The sequence below is a fragment of the Python bivittatus genome, unplaced genomic scaffold, assembly GCF_059951505.1.
Source record: "Python bivittatus isolate LINGU-HERP-01145 unplaced genomic scaffold, Pbiv_v1 ctg000080_np1212, whole genome shotgun sequence".
Lineage (NCBI taxonomy): Eukaryota > Metazoa > Chordata > Lepidosauria > Squamata > Pythonidae > Python > Python bivittatus.
The window spans coordinates 733911-761815 of NW_028277035.1; the positions used below are offsets into that span (position 1 = coordinate 733911).

Consider the following 27905-nt stretch of genomic DNA (forward strand, 5'->3'; position numbering starts at 1 on the left):
AGTGCAAGAAATACATGTATAATTTATTTTAACCATTCAATTTTAATCTCTGTATCAAATAAAACAGAGATGGAGCCTTACGATTTTATAAAATAAAGCCATTTCATTGGAAACATGGAAAACAACAACAATCCAATGAAGTTAAATACATATTTTAATAGATGTAATGGTATGTGGCAATGACCTTGGGAGGCAGGGTGAAGAGCTATAGCCAGAGGAATGGTTGGATAAAAGGCAGCTGAGCCCACAGAAGGAATATGGGCACAGCAAACACCTCAGAAGGGACCCTCCCCAGTTTCTTGGGATGTAAAGGCTATGGGGGAGAATTGTACTTTCAGACTTGCAAGATTCTGTTAATAAAGTAGACCTTACAATAAAGTAGAATTAGTTCATCTGGGCGTATTTCTTGTCTGGACTACCTCGCAAGGTTGACAATAGGAGCTTGCTTATGTTTGCATAATTCCTCAAATTTGGGTTGAGGCAGCCAGTCTTGTTTTGCCAAAGTCAGGAAAAAAGAACAGGAAAGGTGTTTCTTTGCCTTAAATCAGCTTTTCTTAAATGTTTCACCTTGAAAACCAATGACAGGCTGTAAGTTGTTTTTGGCACAGCTACACTGCCCCTTCCCATTTTTAGTTCATGTTACAGTTACATTGGTCTGATCATATTAAAGAGAGAGAGAGAGAGAGAGAGAGAGAGAGAGAGAGAGAGAGAGAGCGCAGTTGCTATGGAGAGGGGCTTTAAAGCTGCCATATCACCATTCCCCTTAAGAGACCTGTGATACAATAGCATGTGGCTGAAGCTCAGGAGCAAGCATTCCCACCAATGGCAGAAAAAAAGATCTGTAAAGTCTGCAGATTAGAAGTATTGCAAAATAAAAGGTCCTAATTTTAGATAAATTAGCACTAAACTGGGGGGAAAAAAATGACCTGACTTTCAAGCAGAGCTAATGCTTGGGCATTGCATATGTCTAACATTATTTCTAAATTATTGCAAGGGTTTCTTGTGGAGGTACCCTAAGAATACGGAGGGTCTGTGCAATCTATGATCAGATGTTAAATAAATTTGATCTATGTATAATCTAGTTAAACTGGAAAACTTGGTTAGCAGTACAAATCTAGCCTTGAGTTGTTTAGACAAGTTTAAAGAGAGTATGATTGCTGTGAAATATTTTATTACATAGTACAGAAAGAAGCAAATATGAGCAAATATGAAAAAAAAAAAACTGCAGGAATAGTTAGCATAAACTGAATACAATCATCCTTCAGGATTAGAAAACCCCCCCCAGCATAAAACTGCACAAAAATAAAAGAATCGTTGTAACGAAACATGGCCAGATCTGAGTTAACAGACAGTCCAGTCTTTCCTTCCCCCATCCTCCCATTACCCTATCCAATTTGAGGGCTAATTCTAGAACATTTCAATGAGAATATAAATCCTGATCAGGGATATTATCATTTTATACAGGAAGATGAACAGTATCAGGCTACACTGAGCCAGATTTTTTGAACAATGAGCCTGTGGGCTTATTTTAAGTTCTGTTTCACTCTGGCATTCAAGTGACCCTATCATAGAATCAGGGAGCCCCAAGTGCTTCTTCTGACTGAGGAGAGCACCATTTCTCAACCTTGGCAACTTGAAGATGTGTGAACTTCAGCTCCCAGAATGTAGGTGAAGTCCACACATCTTCAAGCTGCTAAGATTGAGAAACACTGGGGTAGAGTGACTGTAAAAGCCTTAGGTTGAATCAGTTGCTTCTCTTGCATTTTCTCAGTTGTTCTGAGCTTAACAGTACTTCCTCACAGATATGCCAGATAGATTAATAACTAACTAACTAATAACTAACATCAGCCCAGTGGAAGATGGGGGAAGGCCTCCATAATATTGCAAATTAGCCTTCCTATAGATCCCCAAAGGAAGAGGCAGATGAGTGAATACTCTGCAAAGAAAGCGTAAAGTCATATTGGAAAAGCTTGATAGAATCAATAATGTATAACAAACAGTTCAAGGCTGAAGGTCTTTCTTTCACCAGAGAGCCATCCTGTATGATACGATCAAACAACTGGCTAAAACAGAATCAGTGCTGCCTGGAGGTAACCAAGTCTAAGATTACAGGATGCACAGGTCTCCCGGCCATTTTGAAGGCAGAGGAATTGTACAGTGAAAAATGGAATGACAGACGTACAGTATAACAATATGCATGACAAAACACACTGATCCCTTTTAAGACAGACAGACAGACAGACAGACAGACAGACAGCAGTTTCAACAACCAGGCACCTCCCTGGCTCCAATTTTAAGGAAAGATATCCTGTGAGCGCTTGGTTTGTAATAGGAATATCCAACCAGTCCATTTCCTACCAGGCTGTGCAAATATTTGGAATCAAAGGGTAACATATGATTCAGAATGTGGGTGGGCATGCAGTAAGGCCTGTCGGAGACCCTTGAAAGCCACCCACCCCAGTTTTCCCAAGAGCGAGGCAGCTGCCCTCCACACCTGCCACACAATCTCAGGAAAAGAAATGTTTGATTCAAGATGTTCCTCAGAGGTGCTATAGACATGGCCACGTGCACTCTGAATCACATTTTACTCTTTAAATCTGGAACCCTGCCCAGTTCTAATATAGTAATACAAGTCAGTGTCATAAATATTTGATCATTAAGTCAATTCAGCCCAGTTTTGGCCTATTTGCAATTAAAGCTGCACTAATTTTTGTATGCACCTTTCCCTTCTCTGTGTATTTGTGTATGAAACTTTCTCCAATACATGCACCGTTAACTTCAGTTTTTGAACTGAGGATTGCATCCCAAAAGTGTGCAAAGCAGGAGGTTGAACTTGATTGCCCGTTACATCCCTTCCAACTCTACAATTCTATGATTCAAACAGCATTCATTTGGAAAGTGGTGATGAGTAAAGCTGTGCAAAGCATTCAAAAGAGGTGCTTTGCAAAGAGTTAATGAGAGTGGAAGGCTTGCCCAGGCTTTGAAGGCTATCCCCGGTTGTCTGAATGTCTATGTGTGTTTGACCTTCAGTGTCTCCATCCAGTGCTCACATGGAGACAGGCATCTGGTGGGATATTGCACAAGGGTCTGGTACTCTTCTAGACTTTGATTAATGACTTGAATGAAAAAGTGGAAGGAAAACTTATTGCTAGCTAGAGAAACTTTAGAGAAAATGGTTTTGCATTAGCTGGGGCTTGAAAAGACCTTTTTCAGAGCTCTTGTTGAATCTGAGAAATGAAGGCCATGAGGTTCTGCTGTTTTAACCTTTCCAGTAAGGGCAAGCAGCTGGAATGTTTCTGCTGCTGGCGGTCAGCCCACAACAATGTCACGCGGTGGGACATCTCCCAAGCCTTAAAGTGGAAGGAAGCCGCTGGAGATCTGCTGCTGCTGCTGCTTCCCATCTCCGTAGACACAAGGAAGCTTAATGGGGGTGAATTGAATCATCCAGTAATGGTGACCTGGCAACAAACCAGAAAGGACCTCAGCCTGCTCAGCACCTGTAATAAAAAAAAGGAACTAAACAGTCTGGAGGGGGCAAAAGATCTGTTGAGAAGGAAGTGGGTTGGCTGCTAACTTCCCTTCACAAGGCTGAGCTGTGCCTTTGAGAATTGACGCTGCTAATAGCAACCTCTAATCGGCTTGCTGGGGTGAATATCTGCAGAGAAAAAATTCCATCCCGAGATTTTGGCTCCCCAGCGTAGCACAACCCCCAGCTCTGCTAGGTAGTCGGGGTCAGGGGTTATAGAATGACAGTATTCTGCAGGGAGGAAAAGTTCCAAAACAGAAAGAGGACAATGTCTGATTTGCATCAGAAGCTGGGAGTGCGTATGAGTCACTGCCATGTTCAGACTTTACCCACAGGCTGGCTTTGTTTTCCAGCTACTCAACATACAACGTCTGGGAATAGACAGTCTCCATGGGTGACAATTATTCAAGAGGCAGAAACTCAGCATGGGTCTTAGGCAAGGCAATACCTGGAGCCAGATCATTCAGGATTCCGTGAATCCTTTGCTATTCCAGCAGAAGAAGGTGCAAAGAGCACAGTTATTCTGCTTACTATAACTCATGCTTGATATCTGTCCAGTCACCATTTCTGTTCAGAGGAACTATGTGGGTGGCTAAGTCCACATCACTTTTGGTACTACCATTAGCCTTGCTGAGAGCATGGATCTGGGCCAAATTATTAGGGTTATCAGTGACTAGGGCTGAGGTTCTCATCTCTTCTGGAGAATAACTCCTCTCCTACGGGTATAAATACCCTCAGTATTTCTGAAAATTAATCCTATTGATTGATGTTTAGGAAATACAGCCTTAAAAGCCTTCCCCTGGCATATGAATCTGGCTCTTTTAACAGAATTGTGGATCACAGATCGGGAACCCTGCCCTGATATTTATTGTAGCTGTACATTATTTACCAGCTGAGTGATACTTAGTTTAGGATTATGAATCAGTCCTCTTGAAAATGCAACATGCTGCACAGAGGAACATGGAAACATGAAGTAACACCTCTCATGTAATCCCTTTGCAAGGGGAAGTACCTGGCTGAACATTCTGGGCACTGTAGTCCCATTTCATTGGGAAGGCTTCAGATTGGGCAGACCAGGCTGATTGTTGTTCAATAGAGGTTTTGCCCTTTTCCTTGTCCTGCTCTTGGTCTTCTCTTGGCATCCAGATCTTGCTTACTTATTTATAAGATTTATAAACTGCCTCACTCCAAAAGCTCTAGGCTGTTTACCAAGGCTAAGACAGTACAAAGAACAGTAAAATAATAACAACAAAACTGTAAGTTATGACAAACAATAATGACACAGATCATCCTGTAGCTCACTGTTTGTCAACCTCAGCAACTTTCAAATGTGTGGACTTCAGCTCCCAGGATTCCCCAGCCAAGCCACCCATTGGTTTGTGTGATGTGCTTTGTAGTTCAACACTTTGAAATTCCCCTGAGTTGCTCCTTCCTTAAGACAATCTTGCCAATAGCCTCAGAATTCATTCAAGCATAAGGGCTGTTTAAATCCAGCAAAGTACCTCAGTGCTTCTGTGGGTAAAAATTAGTCCCTGTATACCTTAGCAGGTAACAATTCTTGCTTAGTTTTTTTCACCACCTGTAGCAGAAGGAAATAAAAGCAACAGATTTCCTCTGTTGGTTCTGTTGTGAGGCCACCAGTATTTGGTTCATCTTTTCATTTCAGCTGGTTGGGGAGTCCTGCGAGTTGAAGTCCACACATCTTAAAGCTGCTGAGGCTGACAAACACTGCTCTAGCTGCTAAATGCTAAAGGCCTTCTGGAAAAGCCAGATTCTAGCTGTTCTTCAGAAAGCTGTAAGATCTCACACACTCACATGACCAGCCTTCTCATCCTGGTTTCAGGCTGCACCTCCTAAAGTCTTTGGATTATTTCTTCTCAGGGACATTTCATTCCCTCTCCTCTTTATGATCACCAAACCACTCTTGTCTTCTTGCCATGGGAATGCCTTCCAGTGCCTATTCCCAAGAGCCAGTCCCTTTCTGTTTGGGAAAGGGATGGGAATTTCCTTCAGGGATTGCCACCTTCAGGCACCCCCCAGTGAGAGAATGGAGGTGGGCAGGACTGGGGGAGGGACCTTGAAGCCTCATGGGCCAAAAGGCATAGCTTCACACTAACCACTTTTACAGCTTTTTGTGCACAAGAAGTTTTACACTGCAGGGCATACCCCCTTGGTTGGAAGGAACTAAATAGTCCCCGGTCAGCTGAAATGAAATGAAGAAGGAAGGAGCAACTCTGGGGAATTTTAAAGTATTGAACTACAAAGCACATTACACAAATCAATGGGTGGCTTGGCTGGGGAATGATGGGAGCTGTAGTCTAATGCCCCAGGAGGAGAGTTCTGAGACATTTTGGTTTAACACAGAAGTCACTGAACATGGCTCTGGGCAGTGCCATTCCACTTAGGTCACAAGAATGGGCTTTATTTTATTGCATGTCTGCAGTAATGTGAGTGATGACAAAGGGTTGTAGTCTTCTATTTGAGGAGCTAGAATAGGAGGAAGGTCTCTGATGGAGAAGTTCTAAATTCTTCTTCTTTAGTTCACAGTAATAAGTTCTCAGGAGTGGCTTGATTGTCTTCTTTTCACACATTAGCATAGACAGCTTGGTCATTTAAGGCAGAAAATCTTAAGGAAGCATAATCAACCCTTTCTGTGTTTTCAGGAACCTGGAAAGTTAACATATAGCATATTAGTTACTAGATTAATCAAAGATCTTTGAAAAGGAGGGGGGAAATATGCATATTCATGGTATGCCAACATGCTTTTTCCTTAACCATGATTGATCAAATTAAGGTCAAGTGCCTAGGGTTTACATACCATGTTGAGCTATAAATCCTACTGGCTAGGTTCATACAACACATAATGCTATCAATTATGCAACTACACTTCAAATTAGTAGGTTGCATAAACCCAACCAAACACATGTTCTGCAAGTCTTTAAGTTTTTATGTTTTCACTGTGTTAGATGGTCAGTGCAGTTCTTCCAGAATAGGGAATCCCCTTCCAATTGTACATTCAGAAGTCATGACTCAAAGCCCTTCCTGATTACCCTGCCATTGTATTTTGTACACATTCAGGGGAGTGACTTGGGATCAAACCCCAGCACCAGTGGGACCTCTTTCTCTGAGAATGCCTCTGTGCAAGGCTTTTTCACAGTTTTAACCTCTAAGACATTGGCAGTGGTCAAGCTCATTTATTTTTGCCTCAACAACAGCAAACTTAAAACCACAGTAAAACTACTGTAGTTTTCTGTTATTGAAATGCTGCAGGTCTATGAAGCTTTTGAGCAGTCCATTTCCTCATTGGCAAAATGTCTACCTCACAGTATCTCCTGGCTTCAGGTCTTTCAAGTGAATTAAAATAGCTGCCAAATTGGTGTGGATATTGCCAGCCAGAAAGACTCATCTACCAGAAAACAATCCGGTGAGGTTGCTTTCAGGTCATCCTCAGCTTCAGCCTCACTCTGTCTTTTTTCTGAGTAGGTGATCTCAATTCCAAATAAAGCACTAAGTGAGGTATTTGAAGGCAAAATGGTGCCCAGAGGCCCTATGTTGGAGATTCAGACGATGGGCAAGAGAACATGGAAAGATCATAACTGCCAAACGCTGATACACGTGCATTTAATTTACATAACCTGCATATCTGGAATTGACAGAATTTATTAGTAGCACCCTAGGAAATCTAGACATGCCAGCCAATGATGGCGCAGAGATTCACTTCCAAGAAGCTTCCACTGGGAGCTTTTTAGAACTTCTGCGGAAGGAAGGGCATTGTGAACATCCTTTCTACTCAGCTTCCTATTTTTTTGCTCTGGCCAAGGGAAGAAGAAAGAAATACAAATGTGGTGTTGGGAACATTCAATTTTGCAAGGTATAGTGAATTCCAATTAACATTGCCTTTGGCCTAATGCTAGGAAATTCCAATAGCAGGACAATACTGTGATTTAAGAGCCTCACGGACACCACTTTATGAAAATCCAAGAGATAGATGCACTTAATGGCACATAATATTTTATCTACATGTGATCAAAGGAAGGCTGTCCTTTTGGTGTTTCATATGCCCTTCAAACAGTAAATGTTTTGTAGACCCAGAAAAATGAAGACTGATTTTGCATTCCATATACAGGTACGACTTTTGAGAGGCCCATTGCCAGACTATGAGCTGGAATTGGATGTGGGTAGGTTGGGTGAAAGTTTCCCAGGCTTCTTTGTGAGGAACAATTCACCAATAATCCTGTATTTTGTTTGTTCTTTGTTTTTGTTTTAAAAAAACAAAGCTACTTTCTTACTGAAGTACCAAATAAATATATTTGTCTTTAAGATAAACAAGGATGCAACTATAATATATAAGAAGAATGAAAAGTATTGACAAAGTTGAATAATGGAGAGCACCTGAGACTTAGAAGCAAAAGCTGGAGTTGGTATCACAGATGTATATGGCATTTCTGTGTCACCTGTGGCTTGATCAGACGAAGGAGAAGCCTAAATTAAAGCAAAATATGGTGCTATTTAATTTGGTTTGCCTGGTACTTCTCTTACCTTCACAGCACCAAGTGGAACATCATTATTTGGCATTACTATCCCTAGCTATATAACAGATTAACATCACAATCATATCATAACAAATGCTGTTTCATGTGTCATTCTTTTCTAATGCGCTTATATTATTATGCTTATTCTGGGATGCATTCTCTTTTTGAGGGACAGGTACCTTCCTGTAGCACATCGTGAATAAAATTGCCTTTCTACCATAGAATGAAATGGCATGACCTCTGTAGTTCTTGTGAGTGAGAAAACTACTGATATTGGTGACAGCCTTTAAGAAGGGAGAGGCAAGTGGCCAATCAGAAGCATCTTCCAAGGGAATTCACACTCACGTGGTGGGAATAATCATTAGGAATTCTGATCAGCCAGAATTCCTAATCACAGAAAGGCTTCTAAGTGATATCAGACCAAACCACACAGAATTCTGATTTACTGTAGGAAATAAATGGTTGAAAGGGTAGAAGTGTTGATTTTGGGAGAAGAGACAGAGAATCATTCCCACATAGGACATGGCAAATAAGGACTCAAGATACAAATGTAGAAATGAAGAGGAGCCAACACATAATACACAGGCACACAGACCACCATGAAAGGAAGGCATTTTCCTTACAATGCTGCTAAGTTGAATAATAATGTATATGTTCAGTCTGGCACATCTCTTTATTTTGAACTGACAACCTTGAGAATTGCTTCTCTCTCCAATTATTATTTATTTTTAAATAAGTCTGATACTCAAACAGTTTTACCTGTCCACTGATCTTAAAGTACTGAAAGATGTCCAACTATTTTAGAAATTGAGACAAAAGGCTGTAAAATTGTTCTTTATGACTCAGAAGTGAATCCAGGATCCATTGATAAACCCCTATTCATGAACCTGTCTTTTCTCCTTTTGTAACTGTGCCCTGACACTCATGTTTGTGATTCTGAAAATGCTATTTAAGAAAGGTATTGTCATCTTGGAATGTATCCCAAAGTCCTAGTGATTTCCTTCATTAGAAGAATTTAAGAACTTAGATATTTACCTCTTCCATCAGTTATGGACTAAACTGAATTATCTTTCTCAATCCTTCCAGATGTGTTCAGCCAAAAATTTCCAGAATTATCTCCCAATAGGGTCATGCTGGTGAGAATTTTGTGAGCTGGAGTCCCAGCAAATCTGAAAAGCATCAGTTTGGGGAATGCTAGATTAGATGACCTCTAAGACCTTTCCAATCCTTTGATCTGATGAACTGGTTCAGACATGGTTTCTTATGTCCTTGATTATATGGCTGTGTATGCTGGATAAGCTTGAATGTCTTGTGTCAATGAGAAGTACATTTTATGAGTTGGCCCATAACTTTCAAAGGTGACCCTCTATAAATATGTTCCATGTCAACTTCTGTCCTTTTATTAAAGTCAGTATGGTTGGATGTATCCCTGTGAATTTTTGGAAATGAGTCATTTAGTTGCTTACCATAGATGGAAGGAGATCCCCATAACTTTTGGAAGCTGAAAAAAAAAAGATAGCATTAGGACAGGGGTGTCAAACTCAATTGCACAGGGGGCCAAAATCCAAAACACACTTTAGGTCGCGGGCCGAACAGGATAAACATTTAATGAACACAGTAAAACTAAACTTTTAAAACTTTAAAACTTTTAAAACTTAACTTTTTTGAACATAATATGAATAAAAACAGACAGGAATATTATTCCAGAATAAATCAACTCAAACCTTAAATAACTTATGATATTTTGCTCTCCAAAATATATCCTGTCTAAATTATACAAGTTAGAAATAAAGTAAACGTTAAAAGAACAAACATTCAAATTTCTTTACTCTTGTCTTATATAAAATGTCATTTTATATAAAAAATAAACTTAAATTTTAAATATCCCAAAAGATTTTGCTCTCCATAAAAATATATCCTGTTAAAATTATACAAATTCAAAATATGAACATGCTGCATAACAAAACCTGGAAATATAAATAAAATTTGTGCTTTTCAGCAATAACAAATCAAATCATTCAGTTGTCTTTGCTCTTATGTCATTTTATCAGAGCTGGACGCCTGGCATCTTTTTTTGGCAACAAGTTCGTTTATATTTGGTGTGAGGTTCTGTGTTGTGGAGATTCTCAGGATGGACTGCAGGTGCTCATCAGTGAGACGACTCCTGTGTGCTGTTTTGTTAGTCTTCATCACTGAGAAGAGCTTCTCACACAGATATGTGCTACCAAACATGCACAAGGTTCGAGCCGCATGTAGACGGAGCTGGGGCATTTCTGCGGGAATGGAGTGAATAAACTGTGCGGGCCATGCAGTGTCGTACTTTGCCTTCAGTGTACCATTACAGTGCAGCTCAATCAGCTCCATCTGAATCTGCACAGGTGCGGTTTCCACATCGACGGCAAATGGGTTGCGAAGCAACTCAAAATTCTTTTTTTGTTCTTCAAAGTCACCAAAGCGCCGTGCGAACTCAGTGCGCAGTGCGCTCAGTTTATCAGCAAAGTGCGTATTTGGGAACACCGTTGTGCCGACTTGGTTCAACATTACTTGGCAACAGGGAAAGTGGGGCAAGTTGCACTGGTGCATTTGTGTCTCCCATAAAAGCAGCTTCACTTGAAATGCCTTCACTGCGTCATACATGTCAGTGATCATGAGGTTATGTCCCTGGAGCTGGAGGTTTAAGGTGTTGAGATGAGCTGTTATGTCAACCAGAAATGCCAACTCGCATTTCCACTTTTCATCCCTAAAATTAGTGGAGTCTTTTCCTTTACTGTCCATGAACTGACAGATTTCGTTGCTGAGCTCAAAAACTCTGTTGAGAACTTTTCCCCGACTTAGCCAACGCACCTCTGTATGATAAGGAATGTCAGCAAACTCTGAATCTATCTCCCACATAAAGGACTGAAATTGCCGGTGATTTAAACCTTTAGCTCGGATAAAGTTTACGGTTTGTGTTACAGTGCTCATTACATTGTCCATCTTCAGGACTTTGCCACATAGTGCTTCCTGGTGTATGATGCAGTGATATGCCGTTAACTCACCACTACAGTTCTCCTCCTGCATGTTTACTCGCATCCTTCCCACTAGTCCACTTTTTTCACCACACATAGATGGTGCTCCATCAGTTGTAAGTGCAATAAGTTTGTCCCAGGGCAGTTTCATGTCGGTTATACTTTGACATACATTTTCAAAAATGTCTTTTCCAGTCGTTGTCCCGTGCATCGATTTAATGCTCATTATTTCCTCTGTAACGCGCAAATTGGAGTCCACTCCACAGATGAAGATGGCCAGCTGTGCAGTATCAGTCATGTCAGTACTTTCATCCACAGCAAGAGAGTATGCAATAAAGTCTTTGCTTCTTTCACTCAACTGTGTTCTTAAATCAGTGGCCATCTCACAAACTCGATCAGCAATCCTATTTCTACTCAGGCTTACATTTGCCAGCATCTGCTTTTTGTCTGGACATAAGACGTCAAACACCTTGATCATGCAGCTCTTCAGAAATTCTCCCTCAGTAAATGGCCTGGCTGATTTGGCGATCTCCTCTGCCACGATAAAACTTGCTTTCACAGCAGCTTCACTTTGTGATTTTGCACGGGTAAAAAACGTCTGCTGAAGTGTCAGATTCTTCTTTAACTCTTCTGCTTTCTGTATCTTCTGCTCTGCATTCAGGTCTTTCAGGTTATCCTGATGTTTTGTCTCATAGTGCCGTCTTAGATTAAATTCTTTAATTACAGCCACATTAGCTCCACAAATGAGACACACGGGTTTACCGGCAATGTCAGTAAACATATACTCAGCCTCCCATCGGTTTTTAAAGGCTCTGTTTTCAGAATCAACTTTTCTCTTTGGCATCGTGAGGGCTAGCTTCGCAATAACTTGCAGCATCATAAGTTAGACTTGATTAACGCAGGAAGCGTTCAGCAAGGCAGCTGAAGCGCTGCATTATGGGATCTGTAGTTTATTGTGTTACCAGCACTTCATATCGCCAGGCCATTAATAACAATAATATATAAAATGATCTCGTGGGCCGGATATAATTACACGCCGGGCCGGATGTGGCCCGCGGGCCTTGAGTTTGACACATATGCATTAGGATGTTGATGCCACATTGCAGCAACTTTAAAAAGATGAATGTTAGTTGTATGGTTTTCATTTCCTTCCTTTGGCCCTGAGTGAGTTTTTATGATTTAACCAACTTTTTTTAAAATTAGATTTATCTCTTAGGAAATTACACTTCTCCAAATTATGGATTTAGGCAGATGTTACTCAGATTCCTGGCTCTTTTATAAATAGAAGTGATGATCAGAAAAATAACTCATTAATATAAACAAACAGTAAGGAGATAATGGTTGAATTACGTGCCACCATACCAAGTGGTTGTACTTTTAGAAATGTGTCCTCCATAACTACAGGAGCATCTATACAGAGTTCCACACAACAGAAGGACTGTCTTGGACTGGCTATTGAAGCTTAGACTGTTTTATGTGGTTCATTTTCTTTTTCTGATTAAAGCTACAGTTGGGAACCCATCGCAGCAGCAGTGAGACCCACAGCAATTTTCAAATATCTGCACTTGGAAATATGTGAGATTAAATTCTTCAATATACCCACTATTAAATGTTGAGAATGCTAACATTTTAATTTATTAAGCTGCAGAGAACTATAAGATTGCTGGCCTCAACTGCACTGACCAGAAAGACAGAATATAAATTAAGAGGGAAAAGAAGAAAATCTTTGCAGGACCCCAACCATCTAGGCAATATTTCATTTAACCTACTAGCTAGCTTCCTAACTGCTTGCATTTGTGTCTTCACTATGTTTGCTGTTGGTACAGATCAGCAGGCAAATCAGACAATAAATTCTCAGCAAAATATATCTGGTTATGGGTTGCCCACCCCCCTCTGAGCCTCATTATATCATCTGTCCTGCACATTATGGATAGTCAATTAGAAAAGACCTATGGAAGACTGGTTTTGTACATAGTAGCCGCAGCGAGATGATTGTATGCACAGAGATGGAAAGATACTGAAATACCCACAATGGAGGAGTGAATTGTATAGATGGTGGAATTTGCAGAAATGGCAAAATTGACCTGTTTGGTCAGGGACAAGACAACAAGTACTTTTTATAAAAAACTGGAAACCTTTTATGGACGTTTTGCTGAAAATGGAAAAAAAATGAATTGTTGATTTATGGATTTGCTGTCTAAAAAGGGTTGAATATGAGAAGAACAGAATCATATGTAATTTTAAAGAGGGTTGAGAGACAATAAGATTGTTAGTAACTGCTGTAAAGAAGATTGGAAGTCATTTCTTTATATATCTTTTCTTTTTTTCTATCGGTATTACTCTTTGCACTTTTTCTTTTATCGTTTCCTCTTTTCTTTTTCCTACTTTGCATTATTTCATGTTTATTTTTCACCTATGTGAACATTCCTAATAAAAATTATATCTTCTGTCCTGCACAGAGTACAGAGTAGGTAGTTTCCAAAGAACTTCTGTTCAGTTCACGGTAGACAAAGACAAGGGTTTAGAGGGAGACAGGGAGAGCAGGAAGGAAAAGGCTACTAAAGGCTACCAAATTGTTTTGTTTTCTTTTTATGACAGGAATAAAATGTTTTTTACTCATTTGTGACCTTAGCACTCCCCACTGTTGAGTTCAACTGCCATTCATTCTCCTATTTTGCAACCTTGTGGATCTCCCTTTAAAAAAGTACAAGATGTTATGGGTTTTTATGGTACGATAAAGTTAACGTAGATTTCAAACATCATTATGTGAGAAGTGCCATATTGAGAGTATGGAATAAATACACGCCCAGGCTGTGCCCAAAAATACCTTTATTGACCTCGGCACAAGAAGCATTTTATAGAAGAGAAACAGCAGATAGGGAGAAATGGCTAACATATCAAGTTTTATTAATATAGGAGGATGGAGAATTTAAGATGAAGTTAAGAGAACAATTGACTGCAGAAGAACATAGTTTTCAATGATTTTCATATGCTCATTTGAAAGAAAGGCTTAATATGGATAAAAAGACAATTGGAATGGAAAAACACAAAACGGAATTTGAAATTGAATTATGTATAAGTGATGAACAGTAATAGCAAAAAAGTATAAACTTCTGTTAAGATTTGAAATAGAAGAACAGGTTAAAGATTGCATGACAAAACGGGCTATTAATTTTGGATATAATATACAGAGGGGCACTTGGGAGAGAATGTGGGTAATTAAATATTAAATTCTCATTGTGTCATAATTTAAGAGAAAACTTTTATAAAATGATGTATCATTGGTATATGACACCAGAGAAATTATCAAAAATGTACAAAAATATTTCAAACCAGTGTTGCAAATGTGAAAAACATGAGGGGACATTTTATCATATATGGTGGACTTGTGGGAAAGCCAGAAATTTTTGGATACAAATTCATATGACAATGCAAAGGATTTTAAAGATAAATACTGTGAAGAAACTAGAACTCTTTTTATTGGGACTTATGGACAAGGAATTAGAAAAGATTTATGGAGGTTGATTTTGTATATGGTCACTGCAGCAAGATTATTGTATGCTCAATGATGGAAGAACAATAAAATTCCCACAGTGGAGGAGTGGACTGTGAAAATGCCAGAATTTGCTGAGATGGCCCTGTTTGGTCAGAGAAAAAACAACAAAACCTTTTCTGAAAGATTAGAAACCTTATATGGACTTTTTGCTGAAAGAAGAAAAAATGATATGATGATTTATGGGTTGGAAGATTAAAAAAGATGTGGATTAAGTGAGGGGCTGAAAGGGTTTTTATAACATCTGAGAGGGAGAAGGAATTATAAAATTGTAATTATCAGTTGAAGAGAAGGTCGGAAGTCATTATATGTCATAACTTTAGTTTCTTTTCTTTTTTTCTTTTCTTGCACTTTTTTCTTTCTTTCCTTTTTTTTCTTTTTCTTCCGAGTTGTCTTTTACTTTATGTAAAATTCTTAATAAATATAAATTTTTTAAAAAGTACAAGATGTCCCCCAGCCACCAAACATGGTTCACTTCTGACTTAAGGAATGAAACAATCAAGATGAAGGCGCTTTTTGCAAATTTCTCACCTTTTTTCTTCTTTAGTCTCCATGTGAACAGCAAAGCTCCTAAAATTAGCATCAGTGCTGCAAAAACCAGTGGTAGCACGATTATGGGATCAAGGAGGTTTCTGGGACAGAAATGGAGAGATACGTGAGACATTGCTGGTTGCATTCCCTGTGGTTGTTTGTCGTATGGCTTTGGGTGTTATTCAAATGAATAAACTAGATTCATTCAAACTGGATGGCACTGGGAACTTCTCCATGGGAGGATTATATAGAGATTTTCTACAGATGAAGTCTGTTAATTCTAAAAAGTGCCATCCAGTGCCATCCAGTGCCAAATTGGATGGCACTGGAGCCATCCTCCATGGGAGGATTATATAGAGATTTTCTACAGATGAAGTCTGTTAATTCTAAAAAGAAATGTTTGTTTACTCCCTACTTCCGCTGATGTACTAAGAGTTAACCCCTTGCTGCTCAAAATCCATATAGGCTTTATTCCTAATCCTTAGACTGCTAGTTCTTCTTCCCCTGCAGGTGTCCTCCATGTAGAGGACCAATTTAAAATAAGGAAAACAAACTTATCCACTAAATGCTGGAATAGAGGTTCAGTATGAAAAAGTCCATATTTACTACTTGGTGCTTAATCATCATTTTTTTTTGCACAGGCTAGATCTAATTACAGACTACAAAACTCAGGGATGTTGGAAACCACAAACAGAAATCATGCCCTCAGTATGATTTTGGCAGTTCTTTACCCTAGTTGACCTGTTGCCAGAACAGGACAGCAACCATTTTCTGAGGGCAGAAACAGATGTCAGTCTTTACTAACCTCCCTTCCATTGCAGAACTGGTCTCCAGGTATGTTTTCCTGCCATATTGGAAGACTATTGGAAATAGTCTTTTTCTCCTATGCCGCTTTGAGTTCTCTTCTCCATTTTGGTTCGGCTAACCCCAGAAATTTACAGGGGCAGGAATACCTGAACAATAGCGTGATCTCTAAAAGTTCTTCATCTTTGCTAAAATCGTACAGTGGGTAAAAGCTTTTTGTCTTATGTAAGAGGTTGCTTGTATGAAACCCCAGAGAATTTTTTAAAATTACTATTTTCTTTCCTTTCACCAGCTAGCTAGCTTTCTCTAGCTAACAGTGGAGGATTGTATGGTTCCCTCATTCTCCAGAGAAATGAGAGACGGGTGCAACCTTCTGCTTACTTTTTTTTTAAAAGCCCTCAGCTAGCTAGGGAAAGCTAGCTAGCCAGCCGAAGGAATGAAATGAGTATGCGTGTATATATTATATGTTCCTGCTGGGTATGAAATCAGCAGCCTCTTACATACTAGCCACAAATCTTAACCTGAGAGCTATTTTAGCAATGTTGATAAAATTAGAGGTCCAGAAATGGACGAAGAACGAAACTTGTCTTTTAAAGAGAGCTGTTATACCTGCCTTTTTGTGCATTAACTTTGTGTATATATGTTTGTGTATTAACACTGTGTGTATCAATTTGACTGTACTTTGTACAGATACTTTTTTTTACATATGTATGTACGTTATACACATATAAAAGTATACGTGTTCAGGAAGATCTGCTCACTGGAAGGGAAGTGAGTGGCCACTGTTTTCTTGGAACAGAAAAGTGGGAGGGTACAACACAAGGGGAATTCTCCAATGGGAGGTCAGGGCAGCCTGGATTAAATATTTTGCAAGCTGCTGGCAAAGTGTGTCAGTCCGAATGTGTTTTTTAAAGCAACTTCACTTGCCATCAGCACAGGGTAGGAACATCTGAAACGGTAAGTGCGAATATGCCCTTAGATTAGGCTTTCCCAAACTATGTGGTATGCCTCCCTTGGGGAGGTGCAGACAGAGTCCAGGGAAGGTGTGAAGAACTGTTTAGTTGTGCACTGTTACAATAAATTCACTTTTCCCAAAGTTTCATTGTATTGTTTTCATTGTTCATTTGTGTTCATTTTGATGTTTGGATTTTTAGGGGAGGTGTGTACATTAAGATTACACTCTAGGGAGATTTGATGGTAAGAAGTTTAGGAACCCCTGCCTTAGATCCTTAACTTCTAGGAACTCCTGTCACTTGCTCTGCGTATTTCTAATCTTACCTTTCTGTATCTGTCACTGTATTTTCACTAGGGAAGACTGAGACAGGAGGAGAGTATCCAGTATTTACAGCTATTGTGGTAGATGGCAGCTCTAAAAAAGAAATTTAAAAAAGTACAGTCCCATAATTTTCTAATCTACATTTGCATAGTCTTAAAATTATACCAGCAATGTATGGTTGATACACCTGTCCCTGTTGAAGCAACTTCAAAGCTTCAGAAATAAGGAGTAACTTTCCCTGGAAGGTTGTATTCCATTCAAATTATAAGTATAATATGAAAAACAGAAGAAAAATGTAAGGATCGAGGATGTCAGAATTGTGACATATCATGGGGAACTACTGATACATTGCGGGGGGGGGGCAATCTGACACATGAAACGAACTAATGAAGTTCTTGGGGTGGGGGAGAAATGTAACTGGGGCTTCAGAAGGGAAGCCAGAACATTTCCGCGGACATCAGCAGAGCTGGACGTTCTACTGTCATCTAGCTGTGAACTGCTTGGCTCCTGGACATACAGGCATGGAATGGATGGGACTTATGACATCTGTTTGCAATAGTCTCCCCCTCCCCCCGGTCAAACTAATCTGTGTGCTCTGGCAGTGTGTAGCTAGTTCCTCCAACTTTGGAAATAATCCCATAAAAGGGATTAAATAAACCTGCAAATATAAATATCAGCATGCTAAGAGATCAGTAGTCTGCATTTTCATGGAAAGGCAGATTTTTATTAGCATTATACCAAGCAGGTTGGCAGGGAAAGAACTGAGCCATTTCTTTCCCTTGTTAACATGCTTTGTAACCCCAATTTGGCTCAAGGTTTGACCTCAAGCCATGAAGCCAAAACAGTGAGGGTAGAGATTCCCTTTCCAGCCAAGTTCGATCACTCTGTGCACTAGAAGGAGTCTGGAAGATGGGTCTAGTTGGGAAAGGCTCAAGTGTGAAGAACAGCAGGATATCTTCAATTGTCCCTTCCGTGACCTGCGTACAGCAGTTCTACTAGCAATTGGGAATAAAAATGATATTTAAAAGCACCCAAGGATACCTTTCTAAACTAAGATTGTGCAGCCATCCCCCCCCCCCCAGTTGTGATAGGATTTGAATCCAGGACCCAAGAGGAAAGATGCTCAATAGCAAATGTTCACTCCCTAGGAGACAGCTGGGAATTTCAGGAGCTGTAATCCCAATATATTCAGTGGATTCCAGATTGGGAAAAGCTGTAATAGAAGATGGGCAAAGGTCATAATACCATGTTACGATTCCTACTGGTTCAACTCTAGAAGAAGAATAGAGCCTCTTGGGCTTTTTAGTGGGGGTGGGAAGAGGACCATAGAAAAGGGCCATCAACTTTATATCAGCTTCCTTTAATGTTTATCATATAAGTTTAAGAGACATAATATTCTTGCACTGAGAAGCAAGGAATTCTCAGAATCTCAACATATTTATACCCTATTATGGGTTCTTTAAAATAATGGAAATATAAGGTGCTCATGCTTTGTGCACAGAATCAGGCTTTTTTTTCCTCTTTTCAATCTGTCAAGCCCCACAAAACTGGCAAGGCCAAGGAAGCATGGCCAGCCTGGATTTCATGAAGGTCTCTTAACGCTAGCCTGGGGTCGATGCCCAATCTTGAAAACTGTAACAGTGATCTCCTTAGTTACAGTGAGTTAACTAATGCAGAGTCCCCTTGAAAGGCTTTCGCCCATATCTCTCAGCAGCTGGCCTGGGTTGCCTTTTTTAAGATGAACATTCAATGACTTTGCCCCTGCTTTTCCACAACCTCTCACAGGCTTTGAACTTCCTATAGTGCTTGGCAAAAAGACTCACCTGCGATTACTATAATGTTTACTTCAGAACTGAGATCAAATCCACTTCTTTCTATGGCACACCAATAAATGCCAGCATCTTGCTCTGTGATGTTCTCCACTCTCACAGTGAATTCAAGTTGTGTCTGATTGTCCCTGATAACAGTTCTCTCAGCCCTCTCTTCTTTCTCTGTCTTGTCAGTCTTAACAACTGGGATACAGTACTTCCAGTTAGAGCCTTTGCACCAGTACTTTCTGTAGTTTTGATAACCATCTGTGTATTGACACTTCACAGACAGTGATTTGCCAAGGAAAGCCTCCAGCATTGAAGGGCCTGTCACAGCAGATGTAAAACCTGAAAAAGAGAAGTCCAATCTCAGGCAGTCATTCAAGCCATTATCCTCTTTGTAGGTGGAAAAAGGTGCTTTGCTGTACAAGGAGCAAGGGATATTCAAAGAAGAGAAGTGTTCTAAAGATTTCTGTCCCACAGAAACACTAGTTTCACTTTGTGGACCATTTGTCAGAGTTGACCTCCTCTGATGAACAGATGACATGCAGATCCATTATCTTTTAATAAGACAGCTGATTCATATTGACAACTATATTTGAAGAATAAAAATCAAAAGGTACCTGTTTTGTACATGGAGATCATGGGAATTAGCATAATAAATGCATAAATAAAAATGAAATGCTGTCTAAGTACAGAGTTTAGTGGCTGGATGGTGTAGTGGTTAGAGTACCACCCTTTGATGCAGGAGACTGAGGTTTGAATCCCAGCTGGTACCTACCTTATCAGTAGGGGGCCTTGGGCAAAGACCCCCTAATGCTTCACCTGCCTACCTCAGATATGAGAACTAGGAGAGTCATGCCACCTTGAACGTCACCAGGATTAACAAGGTCTGTGCCAGATGTTGGGGAACCAGGACAACCTGACAATAAATAGGCTACTGGAACAAACCATGCCTGGATGAGACAAGAGAACTTGGAATTGATGGAATGCTACTACAACAGGGGACCTAATGAGAGGGGATATATGAAACGCATGAGGGAAGTATGGATGAACAGAAGGCCTACATCCATGCTAATTGAGAAACAGCTAGTTACCCAACGCTTCAACATAGCGAAGAGGAAGCTGTTCTCACAACTTGAGACAGACCAACTACACATTACATCCCAGACTCAAGAAGACCTGAAAGAACAACTGGATGTGCAGCCAACACTTGAAGATGGAATGTTACTGCCACCTCCTCCATTACAGAGCACAGCAGCTGATATGAGGCATAGGATCATGGATAAACTAGCTACAGTCAATACTTGAGACTGATTATCAAGGCTCAGTGGAGAAGTACCATCACATAGTATGCTAGAAGATGCCAATAGAGCCCCCACAACAACCCCTACTACCACCATAACTCAAACCAATGAACTGTATACACTACAGCTGCTGTAATCTGGAGATGCTTGGCTACATGATCAAAAAGAACAGATCTACCCCCTCTCCCGGAAAATAAGATTGGAGGCTAAGATCAAGACAACTTGGAGAGAAGTTAGTCAGCTGGTGGAGCTACGGAAGCGTGTGGAGATTAAGGATAAGACTCGACTACTGGAAAAATACAAGGGCCTGACTCTATCTGAAGCCCCAGAGACTGCTAAACAAAGGCTCACAGCACTGGCTGCCAGGCTAAGGAGATACACTAGAAAAATAGAGGCCAAGAAGATTAATGCCCTGTTCTCCAAAGAACCATCCAAGGTGTACTCCCAACTGCAGTGCAACAACATTGTAACAGCAGAGCCACCAACAGCAGAAACTGAACAGTACTGGAAGAATATATGGGGGAAACAGAAGACACATAACACCAGTGCGGAGTGACTGCAGAACCTGAGAGCAGACCACAGCAATCTCCCAGAACAGGAACCAGTCACCATCACAGTATCAGACATCCAACAGTGGGTCAAGAACATGAAGAGCTGGACGGCACTTGGCCTGGACATGATCCACACCTGCTGGCTAAAAAAACTAACAGCAGTGCTTGAACGCCTAGATTAACCAGTTGCTAGCAGCAGGCTCCCACTCACACTGGCTAACACAAGGAAGGACAATGCTGATCATGAAAGACCCCCATAAGGGAACAGCACTGTCCAACTACCAGCCAATAACCTGCCTCCCCATAACATGGAAAGACCTATCAGACATCATAACCACCAAGCTACAGGACCATATGGGCCAGTACATGACCACAGCTCAGAAGTGCATTGGGAACAACACCAGGGCTCAAAACACCAATTGCTCATAGATAGAGCAGGTCTAGACAGACCAATCTGAGCACAGCCTGGATTGACTACAGGAAAGCCTATGACTCAATGCCACACACATGGATCTGTGAAAGCCTGGCAATATACAAAGTCAACAGGACACTAAGGACCTTCCTCCAGAACTCAATAGGACTGTGGAAGACAACACTGGAAGTCAACTCAAAACAGCCCGCACAAGTGGCCATCAAGTGTGGCATATACCAAGGCAATGCACTGTCTCCACTGCTGTTCTGCATAGGCTTGAACCCCCTCAGCCAGATAATCACAAGGACTGGATACAGATATAAGTTCAAGAGTGGAACTACCATCAGCCACCTCCTCTACATGGATGACATCAAGCTGTATGTTAAGAGTAAACAAGACATTGACTTGCTGATCCACCTGACACGGATCTACAGTGAGGACATCAGGATGTCATTCGGACTGGAGTAGTATGGCCAGGTGGTAGTAAAGAGAGGGAAGGTAGTTAAACTGATAGGGTGGAACTACCAACAGACATACAGACCAGCTACAAGTATCTTGGTATCCCATAGTCACATGGGAACTGCAATGAGGAAGCAAGAAAGACAGCAACATCCAAGTACCACCAAAGGATAAGACAGGTCCTGAAGAGCCAGCTCAATGGGAAGAACAAGATCCACACCATCAACCTGTACGCCCTGCCAGTCATCAGATACCCTGCCAGTATAGTGAGCTGGCCAAAGGAGGACATGGAGGCTGCTGACATGACGACCCAGAAGCTCCTCACAATGTATGGAGGTTTCCACCCCAAGTCCATCACCCAGAAACTATACTTCAGCCAGAAAGAGGGCAGGCAGGGTCTGGTGAGTGTCAAAGCCACAGTCCTGGACAAAACCCAGAGCATTCAGGAATACATCAGTAAGATGGCACCCAAAGATGAGCTGCTGAGAGAATGCCTGAGGTAGCAGCAGACATGGGAGGAAGTTCAAGCAGAGGAAGTGCCATGGCACGACAAGCCCCTACATGGGATGTACCATTGACAGATAGCTGAGTGGCTGACATTGGGAAATCCTACCAGTGGCTGGAAAGGGCTGGTCTAAAAGACAGCACTGAGGCACTAATCATAGCAGCACAAGAACAGGCACTAAGCACCAGATCCATAGAAGGAGGGGTCTACCACACAAGACAGGACCCAAGGTGCAGACTGTGCAGAGAGGCCTCAGAGACAGTCCAGCACATAGTGGCAGGGTGTAAGATGCAGGCAGGAACAGCAGACATTGAACAGCACAACCAAGCAGCTTGCATTGTGTATAGGAACATCTGCATAGTATATGGGCTAGACCCTCCCAAGTCCAGATGGGAGATTCCACAGAAGGTCAGGGAGAATAGCAGGGCTAAGATCTTATGGAACTTCCAGATCTAGATGGACAGGCAGGTACTGGCCAATCAACCAGACATCGTGATAGTAGACAAGGACCAGAAGACAGTGGCAGTGATAGAAATAGCGGTGCCAAGTGACAGCAACATTAGGAAGAAGGAGCACGAGAAGCTGGAGAAGTACCAGGGCTTGAAGGAAGAACTAGAGAGGATGTGGAAAGTCAAGGCCAAAGTGGTCCCAGTGGTGGCAGGAGCACTCAGGGCTGTGACTCCTAAGCTGGGAGAGTGGCTCCAACAGATCCCAGGAACAACATCAGAGCTCTCTGTCCAGAAGAACAGCTAAGATACTGCGCAGAACCCTCAAACTCCCAGGCCTCTGGTAGAGGACCTGAGATTGAGGAAGATACATACTACCCATAGGGGTGAGAGGGGATTTTTTTTTTTAATAATTCAAATGAAACTAACATCAGCCTTAGCTGTGTTCCCCCTCAGCTCCTTCAGCATAGCCATAGGAAGGAGATGAATATTTTCATTCTAGTTTATAATTTAGCATAGTTTGAAATCAAACTGACTATAATTAATATTCACTATAATTTGTTAAATTAAGCCAGATTCATAAACTATAGTTTGAACTAGACCTTGGCTTACTTCAAGGAAACCATAATTAGGATTAGCCACACTGTGTGTGTGTGGGGGGGGGTGTTGGAATGACAAAGCAAGCTGGGCTTGATCTTCAGAACTCTTCCTTGTGGCTCTGTCAGAGGCACCCAGGCATATCAACCCAAGGCTAAACATTTCACAGCACATGGGAGTTAATGGGAAATCTGTTGCAGATTGTATCTTTGCAAAAGGGACCTCCATCAATCAGAGGGAAGCAGACCAATCCCTGGAGTCCCTTTCCGTTGCTTCTCTGAAATTTGACAGCATGCTAAGCTGCCGAAGTGAGATGGCATTCTGCTAAAAATCTGTGGCAAAGCAGTTTTGACAGCTATTTTATGGGCTAATTTTAATATAAACATGCAAGACTACTTCATTTGGGTTTGGGAAAATTGGGAGTCTTTGTCCTGACATTTTGATGGGTTGAGTTAAAAGAAATCCCCAACACTGAGACCTGGTAGCTGAAAAAAGAAGAAAAAAACCCTGTAAACTTTAGTGTAGGATATAAGAATCAACTCTATTTTGGCCATTCCTGAAGTTTAATTCAGGCTAGAATTTCAAGGAGCAGATCCACTTCCATTCTTTCTTTACAGAAGGAAATGATCATTGCAAGAGCTAACTTTATACTGTCTCAGTGGGCACTGAGGCTGTGGGTACAACCTGAGAGTGCTTTTAGATCTTCCTTCCAGGCTGAGAGGCAGCACAGAAGGATGCCGGCGTCCTTCTGCCTACAGAGCTGGTCTTTTCTCTGCCTGGTGTCCAGGCCAGTGAGTGATACCATCCTGACCATTTACCATTAAGGAGGGGAGGAGTTTTGAGGTGCCAGGATTGGTGGATTTCCCTGTCAGTGGGAAAAAAATCTTCCACCAATCACCCTCCTAAAATAGGTGGGGCTGGGAGGGGAACTGCATTTTGACTTTAGAGGGGCATGTTTATCATCTCTAAGAGCCCTTAAATATAAGTACTGCTCAGTTCTAGCAATTTTGATGTGACCTCCTTGTCAGAACCAAATGACCTGATAGGAAGGTTGCTGTAGCAGCAGTTTGGTTTACAGGGGTCTTAATGTACCACTTCCTCTAGCAATGGCAGGTAGATCAGGACCACTCTGAGTAGTAGACCAGGCCCTCTGTAAATCAGATCATCAGATTGTCAGACCAGAGTAGAACTGAATGCCCCAACATCCAGCTTGTTCTGCAGGATGCTGCAGTGGCCATAAGCACTCTCTCAAATTGCAGAGGATAACTGAAAGGGCATTTGTTACTAGCTGGGTTTGACAAGCAGCTTGTTCTACAGAGGTCCTAGTCTACTGTCTTCCCTAATGACCTTGGGGGTGATATTCCTCTCCTGGTCCAGCCACCTGATCAAAAATAGTCATGAGGGAAGTCAGCAGCCACAGAGAGGAGGGAGAAGGTTTCCAGCAGCTGCAAATGGCCTATAGGAGCTGGGCAGATCTCAGCCACTGCCCTGCTGTGGTTGCCGCTGATGCAACACAAACTGTGTATAGAGCAAGGCTTGCGCTGGGAGGAGATGGAAGACACTACTTCTTCACTGGATCAGAGAAAAACAAAGTTAGTTGGCCCCAGCTGTGGACTGGGGATGAGGGGACTTTATCATGCCTTCATATGGCACATGTGCCCAACAATTGTGTGACCCCATCAGCCAACCACCACTGACCATTCCAGATTGTGAACATCTTTGGTTCTTTTCAACCTCAGAACCTTAGGCTTGATTTTTTTTCCCCTTCCTGTATGTCTGGTGGAGAAGAAACTCACATTCAGGCAAGGCCATTCCCTATTTGGGAGCAGGGAGGAGATCCTTTCTCTTGGACGATTGCCTGCCACACATTCTACCTCCTAACTCTGTTTCACTTGGCCAAGTTCAGGGAAAAGTCTTGCAAGGTGGTTTGCCAGCTTGCTGAACTGAAGACTGGCCGAGATAACACACTTCACAGAATGTATAGTAGTTGGAATAGCTCCCTCGCGTGCTGAAGGTTTAATTTCTTTTTCTGTTGGTTTCCTGGAAATGCTTGCAAAAGGGATGTAGATTCTCTCCAGTCTGATGGAGAAAAGAGTTGGGCTAACGAGCTGCCATTTTCAGAGCTTAATTCTTGGAGAACTGGGGCTGAATCCTGATGGCCTGGCAGCGCTCAGAGAGCAAGCCAAAGCCACACTAGCAGTATCTGAGGCCTGCGGAGGATGAAGGCAAACTGTGGGACACAGGGAATGATTTGCAGATGGAACAGATGTGGTGTAACAATGCTCAGCAATTGCAAGCCTAGAGGAACCAGTAGTTCTGAGAAAGGCAAAATAGGGAACTCCAGCTGGGAAGAAAAGTTAAGGTTGCATTCACCTAACTAGTGTCAGGCCTAGCCCAAGGAACTCCAAGAGACCATGCCAATTCAGTCCAGCTATGTTTGTTAGCTACAACCTCTAGCAAGAATCTTCCCAGACTGAAACCCCAGCTCCCAAAGTCCTCCAGCCACAACAGTGTGAATTCCTCAGGGAGGTGCCAGTCTCATCCTCTTGTTCCTCCCACACTGTTCTGGCGAGCTAAGAAAATGTTTATCTCCCTGAGCCTGGCCTTCATAATTCCATTCCATCACACTAGTCACCCTGCTAAGTGTCACCCCGATAGCCACAATCCAGAACCCGTTTCAACTACGTTGTGGTCACATTGCTGACATAGCCCCCCAGAACAACTACAACCACAGAACAAAGCCCTAAAAAGACAAAGAAGAACAGTGTGTGGAGTAGAAGTGGGACTGGCTAAACTGCAGTGCTGGAGATGGAAAAGATCCAAAAGCACTACCTGAGGCCAACAAAGGTTGACCATACCAAAGAGAAGTTCTTTGTTCTCATGAAAGTGTAACAGAAAATCAGAACAAACATCTCAACTAGGCCAGCAGTGCAAGTGAAAAGCCATCTTCAAAATGTTCTCAAATTTTTAAATGTTTTTGTTTTAATGTTTGAGTTGTGCAGCTCATCTAGAACAATATACTAGAGGGTTAGGATTTGGTTTTCATTAACAAGTTGATCAGAGGGCTGTTAGAAGGGAAGGTTCCGAATGTTATTTTCCAAGCAAAATTGCTCCTCCCTACAATGTTCACCCTCTTACAAGATGGAACAGATACCAATGCTTAAAACAATGCCTTAAAGTTCCAGATCAGTCATAGAGAATCAACACCAGCTATTCAAATTCTTCATTTCAATCATCCAGACTTTTTAATTTCTTATGCTTTTTCCTTAAAAAACCAAGCCATAGCTGCTTGTGATCTGGTTTAATCAAAACTATATTACTCCTTGGACATAGCTGCCAATAGGAAATGAAAAAGAATGTTTCTCCTGAAGTGATGTTCTCCCAACATCTGTCCATTACATCTGCGCACTAATGAGTCTTTACTGACCCCGCTGCTAGTACCATTACATTAAGGAAGGGAAGAAATTGTTCCCATTGGTCTACAGAAATGAAATAATTTTGGATGGAACTTTATACCATTCTGTACAATTACAAAAATACAAGAAATGTAAGCTATGGAACCAATGCAAAAAATAGTTAATTGGAATCTTGTTTAGACTAGCTCGTCACATCTTATTATAGAGTTATCACTATTACATCTGCGCACTAATGAGTCTTTACTGACCCCGCTGCTAGTACCATTACATTAAGGAAGGGAAGAAATTGTTCCCATTGGTCTACAGAAATGAAATAATTTTGGATGGAACTTTATACCATTCTGTACAATTACAAAAATACAAGAAATGTAAGCTATGGAACCAATGCAAAAAATAGTTAATTGGAATCTTGTTTAGACTAGCTCGTCACATCTTATTATAGAGTTATCACTATTGACTCAGAAGACGCTTCCTGTTTATGGCTTTGGTGCTGCTATGTTCCCTTAGGGTAAACAGATATAAACCTCTCACCTGTCTGGAAGAGATTGAAAAGGAAGAACAGTCCCATGGTTAGGCGCTGCTCTATCATGCTGTTCCTTACTGCAGAAGGGCATTCTCCTTTGTTTTCTACCTGCTGGCTTGACTGCGGTCAAAGATCTTATTGAAAAAACATTTCCCCTGTCATTTGCATAACGCACAGTTTATGGCAGATTGGGTCATCATCACTTCTGCTTTTTCCACCCAGTTCGGGAGGATCTTCTTCCTCATGCTGCAGAACGAAAAAGCAGAAGTCCACCACGAATAACTTCCAACTGCACTTTTTTACGCGTCTTGACATAAAAGGAAAGGGAGGAAATATTGTAATGATAAGAATTGACATTCTGAACGTTGCATTTGTTCAATATCATCAGGAATCAGGAAACAGCCACTTCCTCTGAACTGAGAAAAGAGAAAGGCCAAGACTTTTTTACGTGAAAAATAAAATAGCTTTTGAAAGTGGAAGTTATTTGATTCTGTAAGCATTTTCTACCCTTTCTGAAAGAGGATGACAGCACTGACTCTGCAGCTACCAGGTGCATTAACCTGCAACCCTTAAAATAAGCACAGAAGACCTGGGAAGTGAACTTCAGCTTCTGTGTAGATACTGCAGAGGCAAATACTATAGGAAAGCTGA

The 27905-nt window shown here is 41.4% G+C and overlaps 2 protein-coding genes across 2 annotated transcripts in view; one reads left to right on the forward strand and one right to left on the reverse strand.

Annotated features, from left to right (window-relative positions):
• RAB37 (RAB37, member RAS oncogene family) overlaps positions 1 to 27905 on the forward strand; it is an 84191-nt gene that overhangs the window by 6066 nt on the left and 50220 nt on the right. The gene's annotated exons all lie outside the window — the stretch shown is intronic.
• Positions 10 to 27548, reverse strand: CD300LF (CD300 molecule like family member f). The gene is made up of 7 exons (XM_088133297.1): positions 27263 to 27548; positions 19054 to 19386; positions 17233 to 17323; positions 15151 to 15251; positions 9525 to 9559; positions 7919 to 8008; positions 10 to 6193 (listed from the first exon to the last, which is right to left on the reverse strand). Exons 1-7 carry the CDS (start codon positions 27318 to 27320, stop codon positions 6110 to 6112), a joined length of 792 nt encoding a protein of 263 aa, XP_087989423.1. The 5' UTR covers positions 27321 to 27548; the 3' UTR covers positions 10 to 6109.